We start from the raw sequence: 15,267 nt of genomic DNA on the forward strand, positions 1-15,267 counted from the left end.
AAGCAGCATAGAAGTGTTGTAAAATAGCAAAAACCATCTCAAATCCAACTGTACTAAAATAGAGCAGCAGTACCATTTTATAAAGCACAACCACTCAGGATGATAGAATCTGTTGAAGCCTGTTGGTGTTCTTGACCAGTTCAAGTACCACAAATGCACGAGCCACAAAATGTACCTGCTTGGAAGTTAAGAACGGCTGAATTGTTTTGCTTTGGACAATTGCTTCAAACCAGTTCCCAGGGCAGTCTGTAGATATCTTAAGATGCAGGGCTCTTATTTAAACCATTAAGTAATATGTATGCATCAGTAAATATTTCTCTTTACAACATCCAGGATCATCCAGAATGGACAACAGACCGCACCAATCCTATAAGAAACCTGAAAAAACATCCCGTTCAGGCCATATTTCAGTAAGTTTCCCCCCCGCTATACCTTGTAATTCTCCCACAGTTTTCCCTACTTTATCATTTTCTTCTACTCTCATGATTTCTCTTGGTCATCCTCTTTTGCCTCCTTTTAGTCTCATTAATGTTCTTTTTTTCTTTTTATTGTTTTTACTCTGACCCCTAATGGATGTCTTTAAAAATATATCTTTAACATCTTTAAAAATGCATCTAAGAGGTGCTACCAAACCACTTCCATATTGCTGCTGAGAAAACTACATGAGGATGTCCATAAGGTCAACTGAAGTCAACCTGGGCCTGAGGGAGTCTTTATCCTTTATCCCCATCTGTTAATTAATCACATAAGTTTCCTATCTGTTTACCTATCTTTTACCAAGACCCAGAGGACTTCTGTTTCCGTTTTTTGTTTTGTGTTTTGGATGAGGTACCTACTGGTTAAGTGTTTTGAATATTCAGAGATTCAGAAGGTGGGGTTTCAGTGTTCCATTCGGCAGAACAAGTTAGTTTTATTTTCCTTCCCCTTCTATTCAAGAAGAACGATGGAGAAGCCATAAAGTTGGAGTATTCCACATGCTTAAAGTAAGCATCTTGACGAGGATTAGTGGCCCATTTAGACAAGATGTCAGCTCTGAGCATAAGCACCTGTTTTGAAGTCATAACAATGGATCATCAAGTTGATTAGGAGCTGCTCTCCAGGGATTCAGAAGTCTCTTCTGGACTTCTCTTAGAAATTCCAGCAATTGCACAAGCAATTTTCTGAAAGTACCATATGTATGATAGTCTGTTTAGGAGCTGTAGTTTTTCCCCAGAAGAAGATTCCCTGTCCTGAAGTGACTGAAAGAGGGTTTAATTTAAATAGAAAGCTGTGCCATTGGCTTATCCTGAATTAGTCCATGATCTAGATACTGGCAAGGAGCAAAGGCCCCTTTTGAAGGCTTCCCTGAGAATTCCATGGATTGAACTAAATCAGGGTACTTTAGGTGAAGTGACTACCTACCTGTTTGTTTAAAAATGGGCCTCCCTGAGTTAGGGGTGTGTTGTTGTCAAATATTCATTGTGTTTTTATTTATGGTGGCTTATATTCCTAGTAATCCATTTTGGGAGGATCTTTTATCCTGAAGGGCAAGATATAAATAATTGTAATAAATCATAAATAAAGGAGAGGCCAGAAGAGATAGGAGGGAGGTAAAAGTAAAGACTTCCTTAAGGCTAGCTCAACTCCTAATAATTTCATGGTCATGCCAAAGAAGTTTTCTTGCCAACATTGCAATATTTTATTTTATTTTTGTTTTATTTTTTCTAAAATATGTAAATATTCATAAATAAAAAATATCTATTTAAATGAAGGATTGTAAAAAAGGAAATGATTATAAAATGAACAATTATTTTAAATAGATGCATTCATAAATATATATTTAATAAATGCGTGTTTTGATTGCCTTCTTCTGGGATCTTTTCTCAACTTCCCGCCCTAGCCTACCACCCCCGACTCCCCTCTTGGGTTTCCTAGTGATCTCCCAGTCAGGAATAAACCAGTCTGGCCTGCTTAGCTTTTTCAAGATCAGGGACGCCTCTCTGCAGGGGACTACAGCAGAGAGAATTTTTGTCTTCCTCTCTGTGTTACTCTCCTCTACAATGAATACAGAGAGGGGACCTGGCTGGGAGAAAAGCATTGTGGGTAGCAGGACTAAAAGGATGGTCCTCCTCCCCTTTCCCTGGGATTCCATTGACTTTGAAAATTAACCTCCCTGCTCTGCATTTTGCATCCTGAATGTGCTGTTCCCTGAAAAGCTTCTGGTTCCCAAAATCAGAGGTTGCCCTCCAAATGTTTTCAGCTGCAACTACCCCCCTCCCCTCGCCATTAGTGATATTGGCTGGAGATGATTGGAGCCAAAGGCATCAGATTGCCTGACCTTGCAGCAGAGAAACCTTGGAAATGCCTTGCTGTGGGAAAAAAAGTCTCCCCAGATATGGTGTCCTCTAGATGTTCTACCATCCACTCCCCTGGATCCCATGTTGGGGAAGGTTGCTGAGAAATAACTTGAAGGGGATATTGTCAGATGGCTCAGATCAGGTGGTACTTTGTGTCAAGATCTTGTATGTGCTGAAGCTACAAATCAGGTTCTTCTCATTGTTAGAGCCCAGCTTTATGGAACAAGGAGAAAGATGGCAGTCACTTGCTCCGGAAGTCTTTAGAATATTCCTCCTCCAGTGACGAAATCTACAGCAGTGATGAGGATGATGGGGGTGACAGACACATAAGGTTGGCTCTCCCAGTCTTCAGCCTTCAGCCACAGATGACTGACTTAAAAGTTAATAGAATATGAATAGCTTGGTTTACTTCTTGTTGCCCAGGGAGGATACATTTTAGTTGCTCCATATCAGCAATTAAGCAACAGCTGGAAGCACACAAAGGTTTGGCTTCCCACCCACCCCTTACTGGGGTGGGATGTTAATGGAGCCTGGCATGTATTGGGGGGACAGATCGGTAAGATGGTTTTCCCAGCGGCCTTGACTTGGTTCTTTTAATGATTGATTAATCAGTCAGTTGATTGATTGATTGATTGATTGATTATGCTTATCTTTTGTTCACCACCCAGAGTTCGGCTGGTAGATGGGTGACTATATCAATTTGTTAAATACATACATACGTGTATGCATTTCTGCCCAAGTGGAAGATTGAAGATAGATCCTTCCAGCTGCAAAAAAGATCTTATAAAATAGCTGCCTCCTATTCTGCAAGTATTGCACTGCAACTCCTATAATTCCCATTGGGAAGCTTGTGTATGTTACAGGAGTTGGAGTCCAAGGTTTTTGGAAGTAGGGGGAAAGCACCTCTAAGGGCTTCTTAGGCCATTAATGTTGCTAAAGTGCCATCTTTTACTCTGTTGATTTGCTTCTTTGTGTGAATTATGACACGATATCCCCTCCTGCTGGCTCTTGTTATCAATTTAAAGTAGAGACGGGAAGGCTGAGAGAAGCCACCATTGTTGTAGGACTGGTGGGTCTTGGCATGGGCTGCGTCAAAGATCTGGATGAATTTTAACAAAAAGACCTTCGAGGATCTGTGGGTTCTAGTAAAGAAGAACAAGGGACACTCTCAACTGTCCATGGACAATGTCCAGGAGAAGCAGGACTGGGTTCCTGCTTATCAGTTGTCCCTCTGAGCACATGTGTAGAGCAAACGGTATTGTTACATTTCTCTACTCTGTTTTCTCAGTGGCCTCCCAACAGCTTCCATCACTAAAATATAATACTTAACTTACCCTTAAAATTCCATGGTAGAAATATGAGTAAACACTAGAATTATATTTTGTTATGTGCATTTTATTATTTCTGAGTTCCTGCATAGATTTTTTTTTTAAAAAAAATAGTAGAATAACTTCGGTTCAGGGAGAAGGCGATGGCTTTAGGGTCCTGTGATCTCCATTCGAGATGTGGCCACGTGTTCTTTGACCCCATTGTATTGCAGGCCTTGAAAGCAGATTTCACACATATGCTGGGTGGAATCCATCCAAGATTAGATATGATGCATATTCTCTCTTTTAATTCCAAGTAGAGAGTACTGAATTTCAAATGGAGTAGCACACATTTGATATGTCTTTCAATCAGCACAGCTGTAGAACCTGACCCTTCCTTTTTTAATAGCTGCCACCGTGCTGAATGCAGATGAATGTACTCTTTCAAAGGTGCGTGCATAACCGTTTGCAAGCCGCACATCCATTCTTTGCTTGAGGAAAGGAGGCCCCGTGTGATCAAAAAGCGATAGGACAGTAAAGCATGCCAGCCCTTCTGAGAAAAGCTCAATGCTGGTTGGGGGTGGGGGGAAGAAAGATATGCTTTGCTTAGAAAAGTTCCAAATTTAAATCCTGGGGATTTCTAGTTAAAAGGATGTTGAGAATTAAATGCTAAATCTATGCCTGTCCTGTAGAGTTATCAGACCTGGGGTGCGAAATTCTAAATAACCACTAGCTGGCAGCAGAGAGATACAGAAAACCACTTATCTTTTGCTCCCACGTAGTGGTCATCTGGAATTTTGAAGCCTGAATCTGATAGCCCTACTTCCATGTTTGAAGTTCTGGAAAGCCAGTATCAGTCTATATAATGATATCAGCTTCTGCCCTTCCGATGTTTTGGACTACAAATATTTATATATTTATTTATATATCAAATTTGGCACCGCCCATCTCATTGAAAAGCAACTCTGGGCGGTTTACAAAGGAGATAAAATCAATTAAAATACAATATAAAACAATTTAAAAAAAATAAATTCCAAGAATGGTGGAATTGGCAAATAACTTAGGAGTGACATCAGGGCGCCTCCCCCCCCCAGGGTTGATAGAAACTCTTATCGTCCCATGCAAGCTGACAGAGCCAGGTCTTAAGTCCTTTCTGGAAAACCAGGAGGGTAGAGGCCCACCTCTGGTGGGAGAATATTCCATAGGACGGAGGCAACAGCAGAGAAGGCTCTCCTCCTGGACCACGCCAGCTGACATTCTCTTGCTGATGGGGTCCGCAACATGCCCTCTCTGCCTAACTGGGTGGGACGGGTTGATGTAATGGGGGTGAGATGGTCCCTCAGGTAACCTGGTCCCATGCCATGTAGGGCTTTAAAGGTGATAACCAACACCTTGAATTGAACCCAGAAGCAAACTGGCACCCAATGCAGGTCCCACACCAAAGGTGTTACATGTGCCATCCTAGGGGCACCCAAGATTGCTCACATGGCTGCATTTTGAACCAGCTGTAGCTTCTGGATACTCTTCAAGGGTAGCCCCATGTACAGCGCATTGCAATAGTCTAACCAAGAGATGACAGTTCCTATCATTTCTGAAATTGTTGACCCTGCTAGTTGGACTGTTGGGTGTTGTGGTTGATAACATCTGGCAGGCTTCTTGGAAAAGGTTGAACAGGCTTGTCTGCTTTCTGATGTAAATGTGAAATGACATTAATGGGTTTGGTGTTGGGTGCAGCTGTTCCTCAATGTTTTTATTTTTAATGCGTGTGTGGTTTTCCTTTTGCGTTTTTCTTGGAGGGTTTAAAAAATGTATTTATTTTCCTCTCCTTCTCCTGCACTAATTGGAATTTGTTGCTAGGCAACCGCTCAGCAACGGAGTGACCGCGTTCTCAAGGGCAAGGGTGGCTGACGGGATCGAACTGAATTCTCCGTGCGTTGTAACGGATCGCAAGGTAATTCTTTGCAACGGTTGCAAAGGAGCTCCGGTTTATGTGTAAAAATGGAGAAGCCGTGTTCCCTTCTGCCAAGTCTGTAACTTAGCTCGACCCTTTCGCAAGCACCTGCACCCGCTTTTACTGTAGAAATTACTCTGTGTTGTGAAATTCCCTTTTCTAATCTTTGGGCTCTGAGAGAGAAGGAAGAGAACTGTCAGGACAGTTAACAGCCAACTTAACAGCCTCTGAATTGTTCCTTTTGGATTTATGGTCTCACCAGAATCTGCAGCTTCTCTTTCCATCTGCTTGAAAGATACAGAAAGGAAAAGAAGTCTTATAAAAGGACAAGAATATCTATCCATACTTTTTAGATTCAATTCCCTAGGTACTCACACTTTGGAACGAGCACACTAAATCTCCACGTTAGCCAGATCTTATCCCTTTTGCTTATGGGAATTAGAATAATCAGATTAAGAGGAAGGGAATTATGAAAGGTTATGAAGTCAGATTAAACGCTGGTGAGATCAGGGCTTCATTTAAACTTCTTTAGCCCATTTAAAACATCCCAAATTTAAAGAAAAACTCCTTAGAACATTTTTGTTGTATATTGCTACGGCAGCTCTAATATGCACGCATAAGGAATAGTAGATGTTCCTGTTTTATCCACTATCCTTCTCTTTGTTTTCTGAAGTCAACCCGGTAAACTTTGCATAATTGTGATGATTCTTATAGAAGCGAATGTGTGTAGCTCAGGGTTGAACTGTGGAGTCGTTGGGGTTCTCTGAGCTTGGCTGTTTTCTTGCAAATGTTTTGTTACCTGGCTAGGTAACATCTTCAGTGCTAGAATGAATTTCATTCTAGCACTGAAGATGTTACCTAGCCAGGTAACGAAAAGTTTGCAAGAAAACAGCCAAGCTCAGAGAACCCCAAGGACTCCACATGATTCTTATCCCAATTTTGTTTCTACCATGGATAACTGTTACTATACAGTACTGTAGCTTTCCTGCACTGTATGAATTCTTCCCTTTTCCTCTTTGCTTCCTTTCCCTCATCCCATACCTTGGTGGAGCCCCCAAGCAGGAATTATGATTGGTGTTTTGTGCTTTAAATGGAAGTGTTGTGGGAGGTAAATACTTCCCAGTCTCCTCCGTGTTTCCATTTTTTCCCAGTTAGTGATTTGGCTTCTAAAGCTTTGTTTCACCTCTGGATTCACGGTGCTGTCTGCCAGCGTACCTGCTGGCATCTGCAAATGCTTCGTTCCAGCCAGTTGTTTATCTCTTATAGCAAACTGCATGGCAGACAGTTTCGGTCTTCTGTGCCAGCAATAAACCATCTCTCTGGGTTCCGGCTTCAACGGAGCTTGGAGGGGAAGAGGAAGCCTAGCATTATCTGCAGTGGCTGTACATAGGAGGCATGACGTTTCCAGAATTGCCAGACCTTCAAATCCAGAGCTCTCATGGGATCGTAAAGCTGAAAGGATTCAAAGGTTATCAGAACCAGAACCGGGCCTGTAGCCAAGCTGCTGGTGGCTTAAGTTTGCAGGCCTAGTTCAGTATGAAACAGCACATTCTAATAAAAGGCAATCTGGTGTGTGTGCAGTGAAATTACTCTTTACGCATTCCGGTAGAAAGAAATAAAAGATATCCCACATCCACTTCTTCTGTCATTCATGGCAACTCACAAATACAGTTGGAAGAAGGTCCATTTCAATAGCAAGAGAAGCCCACGATTGGCTTTCTTGATTTCAATGGCCAAGGATTTTGTGAAAAATAAGTGGCCATACCTCTTGCTGCTTTCTCAGAATTTGGCAAGGAAGAGTTCTGTTCCTTCCAGCTCACTCCAGACTTTAAGGTCATTCTGGAAAAGTCCTGCTTCACTCAGCCACCATTCTCACACCTGGAAGAAATGACTGAGGATTTTCTGTTACAGATGTGAACAAGCAAAGTGATGCTGTTGATAAGACACAGAAGCCTTCCCATTTTAATGCTGTTTTCGTGACATGCTAGGGTTTCTTTGCCTCTTGATCTCAGGCAACTGAGAGGATAGATAATGCTGGTGGACAACTTTGAAGATAAACATCACAGGATGCCCACAGACCATGGCCAGGGCCTTCTGAAGCATGTGTTGTACATCAGCATCCCATTTTTATCACCATATTATTTTATTCCATTCCCCCGATCCACAAAGTGTTGACATTTCTGCCATCATCTGATCTTCATTAGCTTTGATATAGGATAAAGATTTGGAAAAGTTGCCAGAATTGGTTTCCTTAAGTGCTGCCACAAACAGGAAGAAAGGGGAGGGGGATGGAGGGGCATATAATACATCCCTAACTCTGGTTGCAAGCTAGGTGTTCAATTTGTTCTTTGGTGCAGGATTATGCTGCAGGAAAACGTGGCTGTGGCACTCGTGAAGGACTCTGGAACATGAATAACCAAAATTACCTACTTCCTGACCTCCTACAACAGAGTCAGATTTCCGACTGTTCAGCAAACCAGCTGAAAACTGCTGGTCAGGAACTTCAAAACAACCCCACTGCTAACAAGGTCAAGGCTCCTAAACCAATAAAAAATATTAAACTTAAAAGTCTGGATTTTTAAAATAGGGGATTATGAACCCCTGGTGACTAGAACATCCTAAATGCATGGGGGAGAAATGGTAGGGAAATGAGTGGCAAATTGTCTAATAGTTGGTAGGCTCTGCGCAAATGCAAGGCAAGTTAGGACTAAAGCTGTGCCCTGAGAAGTAACGCATCTGGGTTACTATTGATGAGAAATTCCATCTGCGGGGGGCTGAAGGAGCTCTTTTGCTTTTGCTATTGTAACCCCTTGCTAATTTCCCAGGGGTTTATCAGATCTACTTCCGGCTCCTTCCCATATTCTAGATCCATTATCCACATTCACTTTTCTCATCTAAAGATAAGATAGTGGTGGAGCAAATCTCTTCTATCATGCTCCTAAGTAGAGTATGACTCAATCCTTTGCTCACTGTCATGCCTCTTACCCTGTTGGATTTTGAGTGGCTTTAGCTGGATTGACTCCAATTGCTGATCTCTATTGTAGCAGCGAAAACAGCAGTTACATTTCAAGGCTGCACCCCAAGGAGTCAAATGCAAGATCTCACAAGGTTGAGTACTACCTTCGTAATATCCAGTCCACCTGTTGTGGCTCTGGTACCATTGCTGCAAACAGTTGCAGGAATATTTCTTAATTTCTTTTTTCATTCTTATTTTTATGATAGGCACAGAACACTGACAGTACTCCTTCCAAAAATAGTTCCTCCTCTACATCATCTTTTACATCATTCATTGATCCTAGGCTTCTCCAAATCTCACCTCCTTCCAGTCCAACTGGACCAAACTCTGGTTCCCGTGAGTATAGACAATGTCATGCTTGCTTCTTTTACCAAGTGGGTTGAACTATAATTTCTGGCATCCAGGATGGGGCCAATGCTCAGTGGTAGAATATATGCTTTGGAGTCCCTGGGGTTCTCTGAGCTTGGTGGTTTTTTTGCAGACGTTTCATTACCCAACTAGGGAACATCTAGCACTTGAAGATGCTACCTAGTCAGGTAATGAAACGTCTGCAAGAAAACAAATAAGCTCAGAGAACCCTAAGGACTCCACAGTTCAACCCTGAGTTACAGATATTCTCTCCTATTAATATATGCTTTGTACACAAAGAATTTCAAGACCACTCCCCAGAATCTTCAGTGTTGGTTGGAAAGACTCTTATCATCATCATTGTCAAGCTCCAGGTAGGTGGGCAAGACCAAGGAAGCAAGAACTGTCCACATTTCAGTAAGGCTAGAGCTAGTCTGGGGTAAATGCAGAACTTGGAAACTGTAATAAGAATTTCCAAGCTTCATTTATAGGGAATTATTTAAGGTAGAGTGTCTCTGAATTATTTGAAAGGCTTCTTCCTGGGTTTCTTGCCACCTGAACTCAGTTGTCATTTATGAGAGAGCTGCTGACAGAGTCATGTTCTGTCTCTTGATAGTTTATGTCTACTCTCTCTTCCATTCTTCTCCCTGCCGCTCCACAAATCTCTCATAGTCATAATCACCATCATAATCAATGCCACTGTTATTAGAAAAGAGAATATAGATGTCATGGAACTTTATGTGCTGCGATTCAGGCCAAACAGCTATTTTCACAACTCTCTTCTGCTTTTCCTCCCAGCATCCAATGTGAAAATGGAGCCCACCAGCCGGCAAAATGCAAGAAAAGGTTCTGTTGTCAATGTGAATCCTACAAATATCCGGCCGCAGAGCGACAGCCCTGAAATCCGCAAATATAAAAAGAAGTTTAATTCAGAGATCTTGTGTTCTGCATTGTGGGGTAAGTAACCTGGTCTGAAGCAGAGACAGATTCTAGCGAACAGGGTCATAACATTGCCCTTTCAGCTGATGGAGGACACACACTTTGGAATTTAGAGCTTAAATACGCCACACATTGCCTCATTCCTGCTCAGACTGGTTTGGTTTTGCCTTAGTACATTGCATTATCCATGGTTTAAGGAACAGTATTATGTATGAACTTAGGCATTATGCTCTACTCAGCAAACTGTGGTTAAGCCATGGCTTAGTATAATATCTAGACCCAGTCATTGAATGCTAGGGTAACAGGAGAGATGGATGTTCAGTCAAGGAACCATTCTTGAATACTAAAAGTTAGAGAGAAGACATTGCACTAGGAAGATAATGTCCCTACTGGCTTATATCTTCCTTGAACATCAGGAAGGTGCTGCTGTACACAGTTCTTGCTTCTTTTTCTCATGTAAAACTAAGAAATGAAAGGTCTTGCGCATCCCTTGTAAGCAAGAACCTGGGCCTATCACCATGTTTCTGGTGGAGAAATTGAGAGTAGTGAAGGAGATCTGGAGCTGTGGCTTCTTTCGAGGTCTTCTCTCAGTGCCCATCTGGATACATCTACTTCCCTCAAATTTGGAATGTACTGTAGGCATCAGCTGATGGCCACACTGGTTTCCTATCTCAAAGTTCAATATACCAAATGCGGGACTATACTCTCTGTTGTTTAAGGATCCATTCTTGGTATTGATCTTGTAGTTCTCCACCAGCTTTAATTTACCATCTTTCCGACATCAAGTAACTCAGCGATAGGCTTCGCAGAGCTGGTACAATATTTTGCCCATGCCCTTCTGCTTTGACTTAAGTCTTAAATGAGAAACAAAATAAATGAGTGAAATGCAAGGAAGAAATTATCCCAGGAAATGTAAATTTACAGTTTACAGCTCTCTGGGTTTCGTTTGATGTATGTTTGGAAGAGGCCAAGATTTTAAATTAAGAACAGAATAGCATAGCAAAGCTGGTAATGATATGTGTGCTGAGGTGGAGAATGCTATCTTCTTATCAGCCTCTTGCTAGTGGCTTCCTTTTCCTCCCCACCCCAATTCCATGCTGCACAGTTCCTTCTTCTTTTTTTCACTCTTTCCATCACAACGCTCCTTATCAACCATATCAACCACGGCCCAACCTAATGGAAACCTCATCTCCTTCCTCTCTCCGTTTGGATCTGCAACCCATCAGCATTTTCTTTGGTCCAGACATTTGCTGGCAGGCACACTCTTGGATTTTCAGGGCTATTTTCTTTTACTAAACCAAGGTTAAAACAAATGAGGACTTCCTACAGTGAGCAGACCCAGCCATGTCAAAGATCACTCGTAGCCCATGCTGTGTTCTTGCATGTCAACAGGGGTGAATTTACTGGTGGGGTCTGAAAATGGATTGTGGCTTCTAGACCGCAGCGGACAAGGTCGAGTTTACTCCTTGATAAGCAGGAGACGCTTTCAACAGATGGATGTGCTGGAAGGGCTGAACGTGCTAATTACCATCTCAGGTTTGTTTGTTCTCTAAAAACTTCTGACCTAATATACGATACCAAGAAAAGAGAGAGGGGGAGGATTGGACCATAAACTGGATTATAAAATCTCATCAGCTTTTGCCAAACCTCATATAATTGCCTCCTAACACTGGATATTTGGTGGCTTCCTTAAAATGAGGTTTGCAACATCGCTTGAGTGTCCCAGACCCTTAAAACTGGCTTCTGACGTTAAATAAAATGTTTTTGTGCTTCTTTATGTGAGCCACCTAAAGTCACAGATAGTGAGATGGGCAGTGTATAAATTTGATAGATAGATAGATAGATAGACAGACAGACAGACAGACAGACAGACAGACAGACAGACACAGTTGATCAAGGTTTCTTTCTTTAGTGAGAATTGCATCCCTGCTCTGAAAACAGATAACTGCAGGAAAATGCTATTAAACTGTTCTTGGAGTCAAGGTTAGGCTTGTATAGATGTGCTACCACTGTTCTGAAATTATGGACTGAAATCTGTAAAGGACAATAGTTTTTTTGGGGGGGGAGGAACATGAGAGTGGGTAGGTTTGACACGTAGCTGGATCCCTGCTAGAGAGCCAAGGAGATGACCTTGGAAGAACCAGACAGAGTGGACAATTGCAAAGATGTGCTTTAAGCCAGGAAAGAGGAAGTGTGAGTAAGAAGCTAAGTCTTACTCCTCCCTAATTCCCTGGAGTATAAGAGGGAGGGAGGGAAGATAAAACTCAGGCTTTCAAGATCCTGTTACTATAACCCAGGGTTCCTCAACCTTGGCAACTTTAAGACGAATGGACTTCAACTCCCAGAATTCCCCAGCCAGTTGCTGGCTGGGGAATTCTGGGAGTTGAAGTGCACTCGTCTTAAAGTTGCCAAGGTTGAGGAACCCTGCTATAACCTATATATTGATATAGGTTATATTCCAGCCAGACTTGCAGAGTCTGTTTCCTGACCTGGCCTTCCTCAAAGGGCTGGCAATTCTAAATCGTGATGATTTTGACTAAAACAAACTTTTTGTAAGATCAGACCCTGCAGATGTTCAGGATGCACAGAACTCTTCATCCCCAAGCATAGAAAAGCAATTATTAACCCATTCTGTATTCTGCCATATGAAATTACCTCACTTACATAGTTGCAGAAATGGCCCGGTTTGTTGTTGCTGCGTATCACTGAAAACATGAAAGTAATCCCTCAACTTCTTAAAAAAAGAAAACTGATTTTTAAAGCCAGGTGAATTCACCAAAATCAGATGGATCAAAGGGCTTGGATATGAAGGAAGAAATGATGTATGATGTCTTATTAAGAATAGGAAGGTTGCTTTATGGTGCTGAATGAAGACGCTGCTGTGATGCAGATGAACGCATTTATTTAGGGACACAAATGATCAGTTTCACATGGGAGGTGAGCCAGAGCAATTACTGTCAGTGGCACTAAGAAGACCCTTCTTTTAAAATTTGGCTCATCTTAAAAAAGCTCGATTGAATGTTGTTGATCCATAAACCTAACCAAGCTTACAGATGTTCACCATAGAAGAGCACGGTTGCTATAAAAATGCATGAATTGTGCTGATCCAAGGACCAAAGTTCAGGGCAGGGCATATGTTTTGCAAAAGATCCTAGATTTCGTCTCCGGTGCCCTCATTTAAAATGTTCTTAGGTAAGGCAATCTTGAAAAGATACCTCTCTGAATCTCCAGAGAGGATTTGCTACTTCGAGTAGACAACACTGGTTCAGAATAAGGCACCTGACCATGATACTCCTCATCATAACTCTTTGGATCTTCCTGCTGGACCAGAGATGTGACCCAGCTTAGCCCTACCATGACAGTGATGCAGTCAATTGCAGAAGTAAATTTTGATATGCTCCTTTTTTTTGCTTTTGTTCCAACCCATGCAGGCAAAAAAAATAAGCTACGGGTATATTATTTGTCTTGGCTACGAAACAAGATCTTGCGGAACGATCCTGATGTGGAGAGACGACAAGGCTGGGTGTCAGTGGGCGACCTAGAAGGCTGCATACACTACAAAGTTGGTGAGGGTCTTCCCTTTCCTGCAAGGGCACTGAGGGGCAATTGAACACAGGGAAAATGTGGGTCAGGCAAAATGAGGGTCATTCTTTCAAGCCTATTTTGGATTCCAGCCCAGCACCCAAATATCAGGCTAGATGAAACTTCTAAGCTTTGAACCTCCTTTCTCAAAAATTCAAAATTGTAATCCCAGAGAAAATCTTCTGCCAGGCACACAACTCCGCCAAGATCCTTCCATCTCTCAGGACTTAAACATACTCCCCCATCTCTTTATTTCTCCCTTAATTTATGAGCAAGTATAGTAACAACAAGAAGAGAAACATCTTTCCTGTCCCCTTCCCGTCATTATCCAAATAATATAATTCACCATAGGGCTCTTGGAAGTTCTGGGAGTTGATCATCAAATTAGCTTCATCTCCCCAAAGCTACCCAATGTTCCACAACTCAGCCTTTCTCAATCTTCCCAGCTTTCATGACCTCAAGATGTGTTGGACCAACTCCCATCATCTTCAGAGAGCACCACTGGAGATTATGGGGATTGAAATCCAACACATCTGGTGGGCATCCAGTTGGAAGAGGCTTGTGGAACAGATTCTTGAAGTGTGTGTTGAACATTGCTGGCCAGCCGGATGTCCCATAGATGTATTGGACTATTATGTGCATGTGAGATGCGGAAGAAATTCACAGAAGCAATTGTCATAGAAATATATGACAGAAACCAGTCTCTTTGCATTTATTGGCACAATCTCAATTTGGAGGTTAATACAACCCTTGTTTGTACAAAGCAGGATTCCAGCATATATCTTGCATCTATATACAGTATGCTGAGACAGGTTATTTGCACACAATCTGTAGAATGAGACTCACGCTATTGAGATAATATCTTACCAAGATTTATATTATCGTTGATGTTCTGTTTTTAACATAAGTCATTACATAATGACTCTGCTAGGGCTTGATTACTTTCAGCTCATTTCAGCTTTGAATTATTTCTGAATGAACATATAAATCAGGACTTGTAGTAGATCTAGGGGTTGGAATCCTCGGATAAGTAATCATGTAAACAGGCCAAGGTCTTTGCATAACCCTCAGCTATCTAGGGTGTCGTAGATCAAATCCCATCACATTCACAGTAGATCAAAATCCTGTTACATTGAACTGCGTGCTCTTGCTGTTTAAACAGTGATTTAGAATGTTCTCCCAATCTTTATGCCTAGCCAATTAAAAAAGAAATGATTGCTTTCTAGTGAAATACGAGAGGATCAAGTTTCTTGTGATTGCGGTGAAGAATTCAGTTGAAGTCTATGCCTGGGCTCCCAAACCGTATCATAAATTTATGGCTTTTAAGGTAAATGGTAGAACTTAGGCCAATTTAATTAGTGTCTTATTTTTGAGGATCCTTGTGAACACTTGACTTGTGATGGAGGCTAAGGAACTTACAGAAAGGATTTTCAAGAGCCATCAAATTGCACTTCACGGGATTTGCAGATTTGCAGATGAGGGGGGCAGTTGTGATAGGGAAAGTGGCATAAATCTGTTGTAAGTCTGTACCGTAGATTTACCCAAACTCTTGACTGATTTTCTTTTCAACCTGTATCTGCCTTTCTATCTGTATCAACTCTGTCTCTATTTTTTCTGTCTGTGCTTCCCTTTTTTCTAGTTACTTGGCAAGAAAGTTGGAGCATGCATAGACAGGTAGTTTGAGTCACATGTACTGATGTCAAGATCAGCAAGATGGCGAGTGCGGTGTCACCATCCATGCCCCGCCCCTTTTGTATGGGCATCAGTACCACACGTACAATGCCATGC

The 15,267-nt window shown here is 41.9% G+C and overlaps 1 protein-coding gene across 3 annotated transcripts in view; it reads left to right on the top strand.

Annotated features, from left to right (window-relative positions):
• Window positions 1-15,267, top strand: part of NRK (Nik related kinase) — a 74,367-nt gene that overhangs the window by 49,627 nt on the left and 9,473 nt on the right. For 2 of the 3 annotated variants that reach the window (XM_088151770.1, XM_088151768.1), the window contains exons 19-27: window positions 334-410; window positions 2,543-2,667; window positions 5,501-5,594; window positions 7,952-8,122; window positions 8,817-8,946; window positions 9,757-9,915; window positions 11,290-11,433; window positions 13,329-13,463; window positions 14,706-14,806. In XM_088151770.1, the coding sequence (XP_088007896.1) occupies window positions 334-410; window positions 2,543-2,667; window positions 5,501-5,594; window positions 7,952-8,122; window positions 8,817-8,946; window positions 9,757-9,915; window positions 11,290-11,433; window positions 13,329-13,463; window positions 14,706-14,806 (1,136 nt within the window). The remainder of the gene's footprint in view (window positions 1-333; window positions 411-2,542; window positions 2,668-5,500; window positions 5,595-7,951; window positions 8,123-8,816; window positions 8,947-9,756; window positions 9,916-11,289; window positions 11,434-13,328; window positions 13,464-14,705; window positions 14,807-15,267) is intronic. The other variant, XM_088151769.1, reaches the window with a different exon arrangement.

Source organism: Python bivittatus, unplaced genomic scaffold, assembly GCF_059951505.1.
Source record: "Python bivittatus isolate LINGU-HERP-01145 unplaced genomic scaffold, Pbiv_v1 ctg000670_np1212, whole genome shotgun sequence".
NCBI classification, from domain to species: Eukaryota; Metazoa; Chordata; class Lepidosauria; order Squamata; family Pythonidae; genus Python; species Python bivittatus.